Source organism: Plectropomus leopardus, chromosome 3 (genome assembly GCF_008729295.1).
Source record: "Plectropomus leopardus isolate mb chromosome 3, YSFRI_Pleo_2.0, whole genome shotgun sequence".
NCBI classification, from domain to species: domain Eukaryota; kingdom Metazoa; phylum Chordata; class Actinopteri; order Perciformes; family Serranidae; genus Plectropomus; species Plectropomus leopardus.
The window spans coordinates 25,987,471-26,005,236 of record NC_056465.1 but is presented as its reverse complement, the minus strand read 5'-3'; the positions used below and the strand labels follow the sequence as shown (position 1 = coordinate 26,005,236).

Below are 17,766 nucleotides of genomic sequence, written 5' to 3'. Positions count from 1 at the left end.
AATCAGATTTCACTCCCACGACAAATGACTCTGCAGTATTCATGGGTATTCGTCAGGTCCAGTTCCAAACGTCAGCGATGGAAATATGCCAACCGAGCGGACATGTTAATTTTAGCCTCCATGCCAGAATGGTGGAAAAATAGTCAAAATACCATCTGTTTCTGACTATGCAGCACTTGAACATTGTTCAGAGACTGAATAACTAAGAGACATAATGAAGAAGTAACCTCCGTAAAATTCTCACTGGCCTCTGTGATGTCTAATGTGACATAACAGTTAAAAAAAAAAAGACAGACAGGCAAACTTGTCTGCTACAGAGCTGTGTGCGTAGTTCTGGTCTACCGGCAATGGGAAAGCACTCTATTGTCTATTTTTAACAGGTTTCCCCGCATATAAAAAAAAAACCCTGTTAAAATGCTATTTTGGTAGAAAAATCATATATAAGTTCAATTAATCAAAAATAAGCCTACCACATTGAGGTTTTTATTTAAGGGGACAAATGCACCTGTGCTAAATACTGAGGGGGCGTGTCCCCTGCACCCCCCCAAGAACTACATCTGTGGCATACAGACTTAAAGCAGGTGGGCGACCTGATTTTCTATTTTGTGATGAGAAAAATCACTTAGAAGGCCAAACAGCAGTGGTGTAAAGTACTTTAACATTTTACTCAAGTACACTTGACCCTTGAATTAAGCTGCTATTGGCTTTACTTTCCTTTTCCCTGGGTTGCTCCAGACCACTCTGCTGAATGTATAAAAAGAAATCATAAATGCAAAATCAACTGATGTTTTGCCTTTCTTTTTTTCCCTTAAAAACCAAATAAGTAGAAAAGTACTGAGGTTGTAACCCTTCCCTTTTCCACAGACTGGGCTTTGACTGGAAAGCAGGAATAAAATGCATTTCTGCAACATAAAATTGTGCTGATTTTTTGCCGAGCTTTCACTATAAAATATACTTTATATCTCATGTGAATAATGGGAGAATTTTCTTTTTTCAGCGTCCTGAATATCCATATAAAAAAGGGGGGAAAAAACAGACAAGGGGTTGCATTAAATAGACATTACTTCATTTTAAAAGGTCACAGGCCAAATAAGATTCGAAACCACTGCCCTGACGGGTTAACCTGGCCATTGCCTCAAAGTATAAACTATAAATTAAATATAAAAAAGAAAAATAGTAGCCTTGAGGACAGGTACTTAAAGATCTACTGAGTGAGGTCAGCGACAGCCTCCAACAAACTGATCACATGTTTCTTAAAAACTATAATGTTCATGCTAATTACCAGTTGTGGAAGAAGTATTCTGATATATATACTTTATTACACGTCTTGCTTTAAAAGTCTTACTGAAAACAACAGAAGCATTAATCAGCAAAATGCACTCAAATGTTGTTTAGAGAACAGTTCCTTCTGGAGCCTTTTAATTATTATGTATGCCTATTTAAGGTTTGTGAATCATTATGGTTGATATATTAGCATGTGCTTGCGGTGAACTAAATTTAAAGCTATTATATACCATTTGATCTATAAAAATATATCATATTTTATTAAATAAAATTGGTAATTTAAAAAAACAAAAAAAAGAACTTAATGTGTAAAATCGCAAGTATGCAGTACAGCCTAGAATTTAAACACTCTGGTAAGGTACAAGTACTAGTACTAAGTACTAAGTTTGTTTTTTTTTTGCCTTATTATGAACAATAATTGAGTAAATGTACTTTTACTACCACTGAAATGCATTATGTTGCCTGTGAGCCAGTCGTGTCAGGAGTTAAGTGAAGGCAAATCGAAATAAAAAATAGGCTACATCTTTGTATAGCACTTTTTTTTTTCTTCTCCAAGCTCACATAAAACCACACAGTAAATGTATCCCCAAAGGGAGGCGCGGCCACAGATGACAGGAAAATATGAATTACGATCCGCCCTCTCGAAACAGTTCAGGGCAGAGCGACTGACACACAAGAGGAATCCTGGAGGAGAAAGAAAGAATAACAGAGCCTTTGCTTTGAAACTGGGAAGCTTCACACTCCTGGACACAGACATGCGCTGGAAAAGTGAAGTAAAAGTGGAGTGTTGCGTTGTTAACGAGACTGAAAACGGATCTCTGCTGTCCGGTGATGAGGTGAGTGATGGAAATTAAAGACCTAGTTCTTGTGAGCAGGTTGAGGCGCGAGACTTTGTTAGAGATTAAATATTAACAGAAATTGCTTTTTGCCAATTAAATCAAAGTGGCCTTCAGTCTGTCATTAAAGCCGGCCTTCCACACGCTGACAACTCAGTATTTTCACAATTTGAAGAAATGTCGCAGAAAATTACCCCTCCCTGAATTCTGCAATTAAAAACTCAAGTAGTTAATGAGACCTCTTCACCTTTTGGTGGCCCCGGGTAGACGTTTGTGGCGAACTTAGCCTTTTTAATTGCTGTTATTAAAAAAATCAATCCCCTTTTCCCTGAGACCTCGCGCTGTTTTTTTTTTTTTGATTGACACGTGAAATTGTTGCGTCGGGGGGCTGTTTAACCACAGCACGCGCGCATTGCGAGCGAGCGGTTGCTGCATCCCAAATGCAGATCTCAAGAACATAATGCACATAGGATGAGTATTAGCTCAAGTGTTGTCTGTTTATGTGCGTAATGACTATCCTTCTCTCTTAAAATGTCATTTTGGCAATCGCCGGCGTTGTCATGGTGAAAAGTGAAAGGCATGATATTTATGGGATGGAGCATGGGGCATTTAAAGCAGCTGCGACCGTTTGACAGACCTGCAGCCCGTTCCCGCCGCGTAGCTGCTCGACATGTGTGAAGATTGCAAAGGAGAGGAAGAGCTGCTAGGCAAATGCGCTGAGGACAGCAGGGACATTATGGTATGAATGAAATATTGTAGCTTTATTCTCCAAAACAGGTTGAGAGTGAACGAGAGGTCATTTTAATGGATGAAGTTTTAAATATTCTCTGAAATCTGACAAGTTCATTTTATTTAAAATAAGTCTTGAAAACCGATGGCCTTGAAAAAGGAAAGTAAACATAACGATTAATCTTAATTTAGGTTTACTTTACATTTAATTGTTGAATTTACTTGAAAATGATGTGTATTTACCTAATTTCATGAAGTTTTGGCAACTTAAAATGACAAGTGAAATAACCTTGTTCTTTCTTAGTGTTAGCAACTTCAGTAAACCGAGTTAGTCTGACTTGACTTTATCACAACAAACATTTTTTTGTTAACATTTTTATGAAAATACAAAAGATTGACTTATTTTCAACCAGCAGAATACAGATTTATACCTAGTGTAGCACTTGGTTTACTTAAATTCCAAATCCAATTTAGAAAGACTGATAGAATTAAACTTAATTTTAAGTTGCAAAATTAAGTTAATATAGGCCTATAACTCAATTTTAAGTAAACTTAACAATTACATATAAAGTAGGCCTAAATATGAAGAAAACTAAGGTATATTTACTTACATGTTTTTTAAGGAAATCAGTTTCCTTTATTTTTCTTACTGTTAAATCAACTTGTCAGAATTTACAGTGTGTCAACCGAGTTTGTTTGTAATGTTGTAATGTTTTAAGATATTAATCTACTGACACAAATCTTTAGGCAAATTAAACAAAGCCTGAAAAACCAGAATCTGATTTTATTTTTTAATTTTTATTAGGCTACCTTTTATTCTGAGGTTGGAGACAGTAAATAGGAGATGCTGCTCTGCAGCCCACGATGTGCTGCAGGTTAAGGGGCGGATGCGCACCTGTGCGTCATTTTCTAACCGCAGGTTTGATCCCTTCAGGGCGCGCCGGTGGAAGTTTTGGATGAGGACGCATCGTCGCTGCAGGCGATGGCATCTGCGCCTCTCTTGGGCAGAGCTGTGTGTGCGAGCTGCAACGAGGAAATTGTGGATAAATATTTATTGAAGGTAAACACTTTTTGTGTTTAGTTTTTTTTTCCATTTAACTTTGGATCATGGATTCATTTCCTTCGTTTACTTTTGAATTTTTGTGGTTTTCTAAGGATAACGCTGGTGTTCGTGCGTGCATAGTACAGCACAGCCCACAACTGCCCTAACCTTGATCGACTTCTGCTAATTTTTTTTATTTATCTCTGCTTTAGGTTAACGACTTGTGCTGGCATGTGCGCTGTCTGTCGTGCAGCGTGTGCCAGACTTCACTTGGCAGCCACACGAGCTGTTACATCAAAGAGAAAGAGGTTTTCTGTAAACTGGATTACTTTAGGTATGTGCATCCATTTTAATAACGACATTGTTGGCTACCAAAACTATTCAAAATATTGAACGAGCCGCTTCATTACACACGAGCCTATATTTTAAGTTAAGAAACTACTAGCAATAAAAATGACATTATTAATACTAGTCGTCAGACTTGACATTTCACCCTGCCTCAGCTGGACATTTTAATTATTTACATTCATTTAATCATTCAAAAATTTAAACGCTAATCGCATTTTAACTCTTCATTATACCAAATGTAACAGATAGAAAAGATTTCAGTAATGTTGGATCATTGAGTAAAGTGTTGTGTGACCATTATCCCAAGAAGGAGACTAAAGTTGGGAGTCAATTTAATTAACAAGTCTTTCAAAATGCCACAAATGCAGCTGTATGTTATTTTTTCTGCACTGGTTTATTCTTCTGCACAAAATAAAATAGTTTCGATCGTGGCCTAAAAAAATTGTCCAAATAAAGACACTAGGCCTTATATTAACAATTATTATGTTATATAATTATTATATAACAAGGGCACAAACCCTTAAAAAGCCGTAACTATTCAGCGTTGAAGCTTTTAAATGCCCTCAGGCAGCGACTGTATGTGGGTGTCAAATTTTCTTACCGTGACATTCACCTGCAGAAGATACGGCACCTGGTGCGCGTGCTGCGGCCGGAACATCCACTCCACAGACTGGGTCCGCCGGGCCAAAGGCAACGTGTACCACCTGGCCTGCTTCGCCTGCTTCTCCTGCAAGAGGCAGCTGTCCACCGGGGAGGAGTTCGCTCTGGTGGAGGAGAAGGTGCTCTGCAGGGTCCACTACGACTGCATGCTGGATAACCTCAAGCGGGCCGTGGAGAAAGGTGAGCCGGCGGAGGGATTCGGTCCTGACCTGAAAATATTGTTTTTCCACTTCAAGCCCATGTAGCACTTCACAGAGGCCGAAACTGAAATGACTTTTACATTTAGGCATAAAAAGACACTTTTTTTGTATTAAAAACATTTATGATAATGAAGTCAAATATTCATCAGAAAACGTTGATTTATACAGTGTAATTCCTTTCACTGCAAGCCGCTAAAGACGAATACGTCCTTTCTTTTTATTAATAACAGATCATGAGGGGTCAATTAAAAGTGGTTCTCCAAATTGTATAGCATGTGAGAATAATCTTTGGCCCTTTTTTTTGAAGGCTTGGTTAAAATGTGGTTATTGCATCCTGCTCTTTTTTTATTTGATAATATTAATATACTGCATTTCAAAGTAATATACATTCTATATTCTGTGCTAAATACTTTGAGATGTTCCAATATGATAATCTGCTTTTGTTGCAGGGAACAATGTTAACATGGAGGGGGCTGTCCCCACTGAACAGGAGATTAACCAGCCAAAACCCTCCAAGAGAGCGCGGACCAGCTTCACTGCTGACCAGCTGCAGGTTAACCTCCACATTAAAAATAATACATTGCAGTTTGCTGAAAGAATGGTGAATTCTTTAATCATGAAAAACACTGGCCTTGTGCTTTAAAATGTTATCGTAATTAGATGTGTATAATAAAGATTTACCATATAGGTAAAACTAACATTATATGTGGATTAAGCATATAGGTAAAACTAACATTATATGTGGATTTTAATGAACTAGATGTGTCACATATTACGCAGATTTTGTAATGACACCTTTTTTTAAAAACTGTTTTCCTTGCTTAAAAGGAATATTTCTATTTATGTTGCATTGCTCAGGGCACCATGATTTAATATCCACAATTACCCAAAATGTTTATTTTTTTCTGTTTAAAGTCATTTTTATAATCATATTTATCTATATTAATCCTCTTTCTTTATTCCAAAAATATGACTTTTTTACAGCAGTGTTCTTGATACAGACGAGCCAAATGCTGTTCAAATCTCTAAGCAGCAGCTTGAATTTTTTAAACTACAATGAAGTAAACAGTCTGTTATTTATACTCTTTTTTTTTTTTTTTTTACCTCTGAACATGCAGGTGATGCAGGCCCAGTTTGCGCAGGATAACAATCCAGATGCTCAAACACTGCAGAAGCTGGCGGAGCAGACGGGCCTCAGTCGAAGAGTCATACAGGTGAGCGAACCACAGGTGATGAAATATACAGTGTGATCCAACTACTGACAGAGAAGCAAGCAGCAGAGTTAAAACTGAACCATTAATGATGTATGTTTGGACAATACACATGTACAAAAAATACCATTAAATTCACTTCTAAACGCTGTCAAATAATAGCTGTTTGTGTAAAATTTTGAATAAACTGCAGACTAAATAGCAGAAGAAAGAAAAGAAACAAGCTTATGTAGTTCATCTAGCTTTCTCCATCTAACTTCAATTTATTTTTTGTATGATAATAGTCAATTTAGCCTTTGGGCATCATCCACACTATATAGTGGTTTTTAAAAAAAAATATTATTGATGCATTATTGTGCATTTTAAAGGTGAGGCTGGTTGAGTTATAGCAAGGTTTAATTACTTTATATTCTACTGCAAAGTTTAACCAATTACAGTACATTATATTTTTTAAGCTGATCATTTGTGTTTTAATCGTAAATTATGAATAAGCAAATATCATGTATGTGCAGCTGACAAGTAACTGTAATGAAGTACAAAGTACTATGTAATCCTGTGAAATGTAATGAAGTCTAAATGCAAAGCAGCATGAAATGGAAATACTCAAGTACAAACAGTTCAAAATTAAACTTCCAGGATATCATTGTGCATGTCCAGAACATTATTTTTTTAAAATTCTACTCTTTTTTGTTTTGTTTTTTACATAGAAAAACTTTTTTGAAAGATGTGCTTAATGTGTAGAGTATAACTCGAAAATGGGAGTGTTTCCATGTAGCAAATTATGCAGTCATTGTTAATCCAGTTTTACCGCTTTACATTAATGGCTGTGAGACTTTCAGTTTCCACTGCTAACAATGGTGTGTTAGTGGCACTCGTTTTACTCACCATGGGCAGAAGAAACTCTTCGACAGTCACTGCATGATCTCTTGGCAGAGAGATAAAGAAAAGACTTGTACAGTTTACAAGCTAACATAATTACATCATGCACTTGTTTTGTAACAATGGATGTTTCTTGCTTGTTACTATGCAGCAGCTACAAAACGTTTCTGTCCTGTTAACCGACAGGTCTGGTTCCAAAACTGCCGAGCACGTCACAAGAAGCATGTGAGCCCCAACCACACCTCCAGCACCCCCATGACCGCACTGCAGTCCAGCCGCCTCTCCCAGCCCACTCCGACCCCTGAGGAGCTGCAATACACAGCCTACGGAGGCCCGGAGGGATCAATGCTCTCTGCACTTCACTCCTTCATAGACAGTGAGCAGCAACATCTTTATTATGTAAAGACTATTCACTGCAAAGCTCTCAAATTCCTATCTTAACATTTGATATACTATATTGTTCTGGTTTGTTTAAACTGAACATTATTTTAAAAGGGACAGTTAACCCCAGAAACAAAAACACATTTTTTCCTCTGTCCTGTAGTGATATTTATCAGTCTATATTAGGGGTCGACGGATTATCGATTTTTGGGGCCAATATTTCGCAGTTTGCAGATTATCTCTACCGGCATTTTATTTTAATGATCACCATTAAAATTAATTAGGGAAAAAGTGTGCATATTACACACAACCAACACAAGGGAAGGCAGCCTGCCATTGATAGTCATTCATTTTATATTCAAAATTTCACTGAACTTTATTAAATAAAAAAAAGTTGCAGGGAACTTGCTGTGTATGATGTTGAAAGTTTTAATTTTGATAAAACATTTGCTGAAGGCATTTAAAGAGTGTTGAGTGTTGCAGATAAAGGCGGTCGAGACGTCTGTCTTCTCTGTAATATAATGGAACTTGAAGGCACTCGGCATGTGGTGGCAAAGGAGCCAGAAAAAAAACAAAAACAAACTCAACACCATCTCTTTCCAAAAATCATGACCTAGTTACCTAAATAATCCACAGACCTTGTTGCGAACCGTTTCATGTAAGAACGTTTTTTCCAAACTACACCCACTGATCTGAAGAATAATGGCGTCCGGCAAAGCTGTAACATTAGCTAGCTCAGTGGTGCTAGGTGAGCTAGCAGTAGATGCACACTTTCTGCTGCGCTGAGATTTGGTTGGTGGGTGTAGTTTGGTAGAAAGATAATAGTTCCTAGCTCGCCTAGCACCAACGAGCTAGCTAACGTTACATCGCACATTTACATCTCGCTCTTTCATGAGCACAAGCCTGTCATCCATGAGTAGATGCATGCTTCCTTCTGCGCAGTGATTCGGTCGGTGGAAAGAAAATAGTTCCTACATGAAACTGCTCATGAGTCTTGTTTGAGTAACTGGGTCATGATTTGTGGAAAGAGACATTGCTGTTGAGTTTTTAAAATGTTGGTATTTTAGAACTTTGAGTTTCATTATTTTGGAGAGGAAGTATATATCTCTACAGCTGATATCTGCAACACCCGCGATCTCACACTAAAACAATCTAAACTGATAATTAGCACTACAGGTAAGAGGAACAATACATATTTATTTTTGCTTTTGGGGTGAACTCTTCCTTTATGTCTTTCAACTAACAAAGGCCATTAGAAAAGCTGTGGAGTGTTTTTATGTTAGTTATTGAACTTTTGGCTCTGATAATTTGATAGAAAGAAGTAAGTTGGCATTAATGTTGCCGAAGAAAAAGATAAGTTTAGTTAATTTGCTGATATTATATTTACGTAATATTTTAAAAAATCTCTTCCAAAGGTGAATATCATTGATGTTTTTTTCTAAAATATCAGGTAATAATATAAACATAAAAAAATAGATTATTAGGTTGCTATGTAAGTTTTAAAAAGTACAGACAGAATTTTCTTTTTCATCAAATTACGTAAAGTAGCATTTTGAATAACGCGCCCATCAGAATGACAAAAAATTTAAAATGATAAAGCTAGCCACAAACTTTTCTTCATTGATTGGGTCACAGTGGCAATCACTGCTCATGATTTTATCGAAAGTCCTACAAGTCTCCAGGAGTTTTAAAAAGCAGTATTATAGATTTCATAAAGTGGTCATAGCAATTGTATGCCCAACATTAGAAAAACTGACATCTACTTTTGAAAAATACAGATGAATTTACATGAGTGACATTCAAATAATATATATTTTTTATATATCAGGGAATAATTCTACAATCTTAATCAAACCGTTATATCAAGATAAAAGAAGCTTAAATTACACTAATGCTTTAACTAATGTCTTAATTAAATAAATATAGTTTATGGAAATTGTAAATTGAAATTGTACTGACTCCAGTGCTCTGTGTGTGTGCCCGCAGTACACTCCCCTCCATCCATGTTTCAACCGCTGCTGCCAGCCCACGCCATGACCTCCCTGCCTGTGTCTCACGCCTGAGCTGCTCACTCACTCTCTCTCTTACTCTCACACACAGACACACACAGACACACACAGACACACACAGACACACACACACAGACACACACACACAAAAACAGTTGTCCGTCGTTAGCAGCCGCAGTATTCTGATCTTCATGGTAAACATAATTTCATTTTAAGTGAACCATAAAATCTTTCAGTTTCTTTGCCCTGCCAGTAAATTATTACATGTTGACATTCTTTTAAAACACTGAATACACTGTTATGGACATATTATGGACGACTAGAATTTGTACTGTACAATGTGGAAATGGAAAGGCTTCAGTGTAACTCACTGAATTGTGACACATAACATTAGAGATTTATATGTTTGTGTAGTTGGTGACACAGTTTGACCGTGCTAAGTGAAAGCCACCAGACCCAAAATGTTGACTCATAATGAAGGTGAACTTGAAATTGTTCGTATAGCAGTGTTTGGATATTGCAATTTAATTTATTTATTGTATGTGAAGTCTGTTTTAAAAATAAATGTCTAATTTCACAAAACTGCGATGAATGAATGACAAACAGATATTTTACTGTTCAGATCAGTCATAGCTGACATGCTGCAGTGTTCGGACCTGAATTTGCATATTTACAATTTGGAGAGAAAGTAAATTCATCGTAGAAAAAACCAAACATTTATTGATCAAACACAGAAGTACTAAAACTATATTTGAAAGCAATATATTATGTTAAAAACACATGCAACCTTTACTGTATGAATAAATATATGACAGAGGCATATATTTAGTTTTTTGCACAAACGAGCCACAATAAAATAAATAAAACAGTTTGGCGTAGTGACAGGTTTGAGCACTGCATCTTCGGAGTTTGACTTTTAAGAGTCTGCGGTAAGAAACTGACGCACATTCTAACGAGGAATAGTTTTACTTGTGTCTACTTGTTGACTGTGGTTGACCAAAAGAATCTAATTTCCAGACATGCAAAGGGGGAGGGGGGCGCATATAAAACAGTTTTTACTTTACTTATCAGATCTTAGGTTTCACCCTCATGGGAATGAAACTAAACCTGAGATGCATGAATGTAAAGCTAAACAATTCAACTGGGAGTATGTTAGTTATTCAGTCTAAAAAAAACAGGAACAATAACATGCTACATGTGTAATGTGCCACTCTGAGCACTACATGCATCACTGCTCTCCTTTCAGATACACAAGCAGACTTGTTTTACTTTTACTGAATGGTTACGTTGTGCGTGTCTCAGCACGTTCAGCTTAAACGGCAGCAGGAGGTGTGTAAGCCTGGCGGTGCTGTCACTCTGAGGCACCATGAAGGCTGGATCTCAGATTTGACAAACACAGTACAAAGACTCACGAGCATGAGTCACATCTCGAAGATCTAAAGGTGAGCATCATTTCAAGTGATGCATGAATCCATTTAGGGAAAAAGAAAACCTCATCAAAAGTTTGATGTCATTTCTTCAGTCACTTTGGCTATAAACTGACAACACCAAAATCAGTTTGCGGAAGAATTATTCAAGTATTTCCTGCATTTTGGCTCCAAGACAAAAAAGAAATTCTGCTGCACCTGACAGGATTTCATTAACTAATCTAAAATCCCTCAAACAGACTGCATCTTACACAATACTGGCTCACCAGTGCATCAAAATCGTGCAAAATGACCCTGACATCAGTTATTTCACGACAGCATGCATGTTTTGTGTGATGCCAGAGCTGATGCTCATACTTCAGAGCGCAACCAATGTAAAAATATCTTCAGTTATAAAAATAAACTAAAAAAATCAAACTGATTAACATAAGCAATGTCTATCTAAAACAGTAATAACTCAACAATGCTTTGCAGAACAAGCTACACTTTGGATCGACAAGAGGATCTATAAAGATTTAACACTGTTTAAAAGGAAGTTCAAAACTCCAACAAGAAATGTTGGTCTTATGTTTTGTTCCGTAATCTCCACATCTACAGCATCAGCACAGACTGAAGCTTTAACCTTCACAGGAGTAAAATGGCAATTTGAATAAAATTCAAAGATAATGCTGAAACATCTAAAACCTCTCCAGCAGCTTTGACAAACTTCTCTGCCCTCCGCCTGTGTGTTCAGCCTGTTTGAGACGGCTTTTGTTTCTAGCATGCAATTTGTAGGTTGTTGAATTAATTTGTCACAGGTGACCAACTGAAGTTTATTTCATTTTGTTAGGATCCACATTAACTGAGCTCAAGCATCAGCCACTCTTCCTAGGGTCCGACACATAAGCACACAAGCTTAGAGTATAATATATGAATGAATAAACTGATAAAGAAAGCCTTGTATTAAGCCATATTTGGTGTGGTAGAAACATTTAGTGTACAAATGGACAGCAGAGAAGTGGATTTTACTGCAGGTGTATATATGATGTGATTGCTATTACTGGAGTAAATTGTGATTAAAATTAATACAAGCAGGTCTTAGGAACTGTTCTCTGTGAAGGAAGCCACCTTTTAAACTAAAAGGAGGTGACTCTTTAATACTGATAAGACACAAAGTGAGGGAGTATCACTTTAAGAGAAGTAATGGTATGGTGAGCACATACTGTATGTAACAGGTCAAAGTTCTGTGTTTTTTCTAGCTCACTGGACACACAGGCTGCTGCTGAGAACAAAACTGTGACTTTAAGGTTACCTTTAAACCGCCAAAGACAAAACATCTAGAAAAGATACGAACTTCGATCATCTTGGCTGCTGATTGTCCCTTTGAACCCTATATCTTTTAAAAATGTCAAAAAAGCATCTTCAAATATAAACTATGTAGCTACAGGATGCAATTAGACACTAAATGTGGCAATTCTAAGAAAAAGGCACTTAACGTGTAAAGCACTTTAAACTCCTGTGCCATTATGTCCTTTACAGTTAAATATGAAAACATTGGATGTTAAATGGCAAATATGTTTCTCAATGTGAGACAATTTCAGATCAAAAACTGTGATGATGCGATACACAGATAAGCTGACGTTTGACCATTACATGGAAAAACGAGTTCAATCGGCAGAGCATTCACACCTCTGCAACAGACGTCCGGTAAAGACTGGCACCACTGAGTGGTGAAAACAGGCAACTACAAGAGAAAGAGAGGGAAAAAAACAACTACCACAATCTCAGTGAAGAAAGAAATCAGTCATTCCAATAGGAATGCACTGTGTGGTATGATTGACTGTAAAAACTTTACATATTCAAATATATTTCATTTATAACTATAAAATAAAATAAAATATTTACAAGAACTCGGTGTGACTTTTTACTAGAGTGTAACTTTAAACACTAACCAACTATCAAGTCCATATACTATAAGTGTGGGGGTGAATCACTTATTTAGAGTGCACACTTGCATCTTGTGTGCACTTACATTTGGCACAATGCTTTTTGCCACATAGGTTTGTACCATGCTTTGGTTAATGACCTTGACTCTTCCCTATTACGTGCGTGTCGGCGAGACGTTCCTCTTGTTGAGGAGCTGCCTTAAGGCTCTGTTCATGTAGAAGGGCCGGCCGGGGGAGCCGTCGTTCACCTCCAGGTCCCACACTAGGAGGCAGCAGGAGCAACATGTTAGAAACAGAGTTGGAAAATTGCACTGAACAATACTTAAACCATTTATGTTTATTCAAAAAAAAAGAAAGAAAAAAGATTCACATTGTCATTGGATTTCATTGATAAAAAAAATTCTCCTATACAAAAAGAACACTGAATAACCTCCAGATAGATGCGTGTATTATACTTAGTATTAAAACAGCAATACATCTGAACCATCCAATAAAAAATTTACCAAAAATGGCTTTGACATCCTTTTATAAACTGTATCGCAAAAGGTTCCTGGTGTAAGGTCTAAAACCACAGAATAAGAGGAACTTTTTTTTTTTTTTTTTTTTTAAACATTTTTTCACAACTAGGCACATAAACTAGTGGCTGCATTCAGAAGTTTCCTGAAAAGTGTCAGGTTCTGTTCAAATTTTAAGCAAAAACCATAAAATGTCTTTTGAAGTCTTGACCTCCCACAAAGTCTCTGTCTGGTTTACAGTACATCTATGAGCATAATGGAAACTTTGACATGATTGTGACTTTTTTTCTTAAATTATGTAAAATAAGAGGAACTTGTTTTGCTAAGTGCAGAACTACACACCATTTTTGGATTTGTGTGTTTGAGTTAGTATAAATACGGTGGATCAAAGCAACCTATAAAACCAATGGTAAACATCAACAGCCAGCAAAATAATCATGCTCGACAGAAGAAATAAATCACATGGTTCTTTTCCCATATGTGAAAGTGCATACAAAACATGATTATACACTAGAAGACCAAAGTGCGACAAGAGGGTGCCCCGTAAGTCCACCACTTTTTCATGGTGAAGCCTTATGCCGTAGTCCATCATTGGCATCTGTACATCTTAAGGTCCTAATGTTTGTTTGGGTAAAAATGCTCGTATCATAGTCATCTCAGCCTGTGCGTCCGTCCTGCGAGTTATCGTGTACCCTCTCAGTAAGGCAGAGGTCAGCAGAGAATACAGAGAAGAAAAAAAGAAAAATAAGCATGGCAGAAAAAAAGGCAAGTATCTGAGTTGGCTCAAGAGAGGAAGTAAACTGGTCTTTTTTAGTCCCCTGTGCCTTTTCTGGGAGGAACCGAAGTAAAAGCATGTCCTTTCATGTCCACGCCATCCCTGACCAGGCTGGGATGCATCCAGTTTTGATGTTTTAGCCCTACAGTGCTCGCTCTCAAACGTCCAGACCCCCCACACATACAGTAGATATGGAGAAGTGAGTGAGAGAGTCAGCAGTTCAGTAAAAATGGCTGCTCAAGAGTCAGCACATAATTTGGCACTGTCCTCTCCTTTGCGCAGGATCTTGTGCAGGCCAGGAGACATGTAGTAGGGCCTGGAGGAAGAACCGTCATTCCTCTCCAGGTCTTCACCTGAGACCACGTCCCAACACAGCAGAGGACAGGAGGAGGAGCAGGAAGAGCACGCAGCGCACAGAGTGACAGCCAGAAGGAGAAAGGAAAGCAAAGACTTAGCAGAGAGAAATAATCAAAGAAGGTCATGCAGGAATTAGATAGCTAATTGAGCAGGAAGCAGTTGTCATTTGGAGACAGTTTTAAAGGGGGAAAAAAGTTGTGTTCAACTGCTGATGACAGGCTGCTTGACATTTCATCTTGAACCATATTAGCAATGCAAGCAGTTCAGTATAAGTATTCTCACACTGTCGCAGATATTACAGAAAATAAACAGCATACTTACAAAAGCACAGGAACAACGTGTCCACACACATGGCATAGACATTAAAGAAACCATGTGCGATCATGTACGATCCAAATATCACCGTCTGAAAGAATCAACAGCTCACAGTCAGTGTGCTATATTGCCAACATCTAATGTTTCTTCTATCAACAGCAGAAACATCAAGAATAATATGAACCGTGGAAAAAACTGCTCCTGTGGGATGATGTTATTACCCTCCTGGATAAATTGTTTTATTTACAGCTGATTAAATCTCCAGCTTTGTGTATTTTGGGTCTGTTACTGGATAATGTCATTATGAATGAACGGAAGAGGTTATGGGTCTGTCTGGCTACGACAACAGGATGTAGAATGATATTGAGACACTGGAAATCATCTAGTTATTGTTGTTTTAAGGAACGTATTGAACTGATTACAAAAATGGCTACATTTGAATGTGCTACATATAGAATAATGGTGAGAGAAGATATTTTCGATTTCCGATTTGGCCCTTATAAATGGAATGCAGAGAATGTTTTGACTAATTGGAACTGGCACCGGTTTTAATAAATTGGGAGATTCAGATGTAATTAGCGATGTGAAGGCACCTTTTTTTTTTTCCTTTGTTTTTACTGGAGTATTTTGTGTCCAGCTTTTGTCTCACATTGAAGTTGCAGTGAAAATCTGTCTTTGTAAACCTAGATCTGTAATGTTTCCCCTTGTTTTGTTTGATAGGAAGTTTTCTGTGCTTTTTGTTTAAGAAATAAGGGACAGTGAAGTTGTCTCTTGATTATCTGTTATAACCAGTGGTGGAATATAACTAAGTCTATTTACTCAAGTACTGTACTTAAGTACGAGTATTTTCTTTTCATGCCACTTTATACTTTTAATCCACTACATATCAGAGGGAAATATTGTACTTTTTACTTGACTACATTCATCTGAAAGCTTCAGTTACTTAAAAAAATTAGATTTTTGCATACAAATCATACGTTTTGTCATAAATTAAATAGTTTATATAAGTACAGCTGCAACAATTAGTTGATTAATAAATTAGTCATTTCACAGAACATTAATTGCAAAATATTTTTAATAAACATTGATGTCTTTTTCCTTTTTTATGTTTATATTATGAGTTTTGAGGGTGTTTTCTTTCCAATTATGTAGATAGTTTTGAGGGGTTTTTGATTTTTTTTTGTAATTTTTTGGATTCTTTTTTTTATATATATCATTTTGATTATTTTGGATGTTTTTTTCTTCTTTTTTAATTTTTTTTTTTAAGTTTTGAGGTTTTTTTTGTTTTCGTAATTTAAGTACATTTACTTGCTTATACTTACTTTTACCTAAGTAAAATTTGCAGGACTTACTTGTAACATAGCATTTTCACAGGGTGGTATTAGTACTTTTACTTAAGTAAAGCATCTGAATACTTCTTCCACCATAGGTTATAACTTTCTGATGTCCTTATAAAAAACATAACAAAGAAAATATGAACTATTGAGTCATAAATACTTAAACAAAACTAATTAGCCTGTGTAACACTGTGATCTGATCTGCATAACTGTGATAGTGTTAACTGCCCCCATCCACATCTACAAAAAGGTGTGCAGTTTGAGTGTGATCTTGGCCACACATTTGCAGAGACAAACTGCATCCCTCACACCTTACACCTGGAAGAGTGTGTTCTCTCTGTTCTGGAGACAGCTGAGGTGTTGGAAAAGCCACAGTACCTGGGCCTGACTACATTCAAAACCAGTTTTAAATCATTACATTTCATCAGTGCCATCTGTTGTAGAACTACAAAAAATGCAAAGGTGATAATGTATGAATATTTTAGTGTATTCTCTGAGCAAAGCAGTTTAGTGAGATTCATATCAAATATTTGCAAAACTAATGCTCTGGCTGCATTTTAATCTGTCTCACTCTACTTTACGGTGTTGACTGGTGATGTTGCTAATTAAATAGCCCACATTTTAATTCCTTACCAGTAGGGGGACCCAGTAGTAATTTAGGGATGGCACTTCCTCTTGAATGACTGGTATTTTACGTGTGAAGGAGAAAAATGCAAGCACACCTGCAAAATATTTTTTAAAAAAGCGACATAATAACTAGAAGAGTTGAAAGAAAAGAGAAAAAGACGTGGATCCATGGAGGAAAACCAAAATAACACACTATTATTTAGTAGCAAATGCATCAGCACTACCCACTTCTTCAGAACAAATGATGAACCATACAACAGTATAACATGTTAAAAAAGTACTATCCATAAGAAAGAAAATTGATTCCATAAAAAATGTTATTGTATCATGTTTTAGAGGAGCACACAGAATGAGAAGGATTGTTTCATTCTCACATTACTGGAGTTATTAAGCAACCAACATTATTGCAAACATGGCAGTTTAGGTTTTTGCCAAACTCTTGATTTTTGGATACATCAATCAGGATGGTTTCTTTAAAATAATTAATAAAATAATGGATAAAAAATAATTCCAAGGTGCTTTTTAATAGGTTGTTCCAGAGAGGTTATACTTGGTTGAAAGGGAAATAATAGAGGGATTAATACGTTTTCTGTTACATTCAGAGGAATAAATCCGAAATAAATAAAACCAAAAGACAAAGAGCACAATATTATTGTGATTTGTATGGGGAACTACTAGGATTGATTGGTATTTAAATTCAGATGTCATAAATTGAACTGAATTGAATGATTCCTAAATTAACACTTAAGAGATTTAATTCTTTTCAGAGACCCGCAGACGACCTGTGATTTCGTACATTTCAACTTAAAATGATGCAAACTGAGAAGAAAAAGAGTACACGTGGCAGAAATAACTGAGTGAGAGGATTTATCATCTACCTAATATTCAGAGAGATAGCTCATCCTGTGC

At 36.7% G+C, this 17,766-nt stretch overlaps 2 protein-coding genes across 5 annotated transcripts in view; one reads left to right on the top strand and one right to left on the bottom strand.

Annotated features, from left to right (window-relative positions):
* The first annotated feature begins 2,039 nt into the window (after window positions 1–2,039).
* On the top strand, window positions 2,040–9,658 carry LOC121941181 (LIM/homeobox protein Lhx8-like). The gene is made up of 9 exons (XM_042483913.1): window positions 2,040–2,120; window positions 2,782–2,859; window positions 3,784–3,909; window positions 4,104–4,225; window positions 4,859–5,079; window positions 5,549–5,652; window positions 6,218–6,313; window positions 7,376–7,565; window positions 9,557–9,658. The coding sequence occupies exons 1-9, from the start codon at window positions 2,040–2,042 to the stop codon at window positions 9,631–9,633; spliced, it is 1,095 nt and encodes a 364-aa protein (XP_042339847.1). The 3' UTR covers window positions 9,634–9,658.
* Window positions 9,659–10,279: 621 nt separating this feature from the next.
* The window catches only part of slc44a5b (solute carrier family 44 member 5b), a 41,758-nt gene continuing 34,271 nt past the window's right edge, over window positions 10,280–17,766 (bottom strand). For 2 of the 4 annotated variants that reach the window (XM_042481714.1, XM_042481726.1), the window contains 3 exons: window positions 16,864–16,952; window positions 14,900–14,984; window positions 10,280–13,193 (listed from right to left, as the gene is read on the bottom strand). In XM_042481714.1, the coding sequence (XP_042337648.1) occupies window positions 13,087–13,193; window positions 14,900–14,984; window positions 16,864–16,952 (281 nt within the window). In that variant the 3' untranslated portion in view covers window positions 10,280–13,086. Of the gene's footprint in view, window positions 13,194–14,299; window positions 14,575–14,899; window positions 14,985–16,863; window positions 16,953–17,766 lie in introns of those variants that run through there. The other 2 variants (XM_042481707.1, XM_042481719.1) reach the window with 1 other exon arrangement.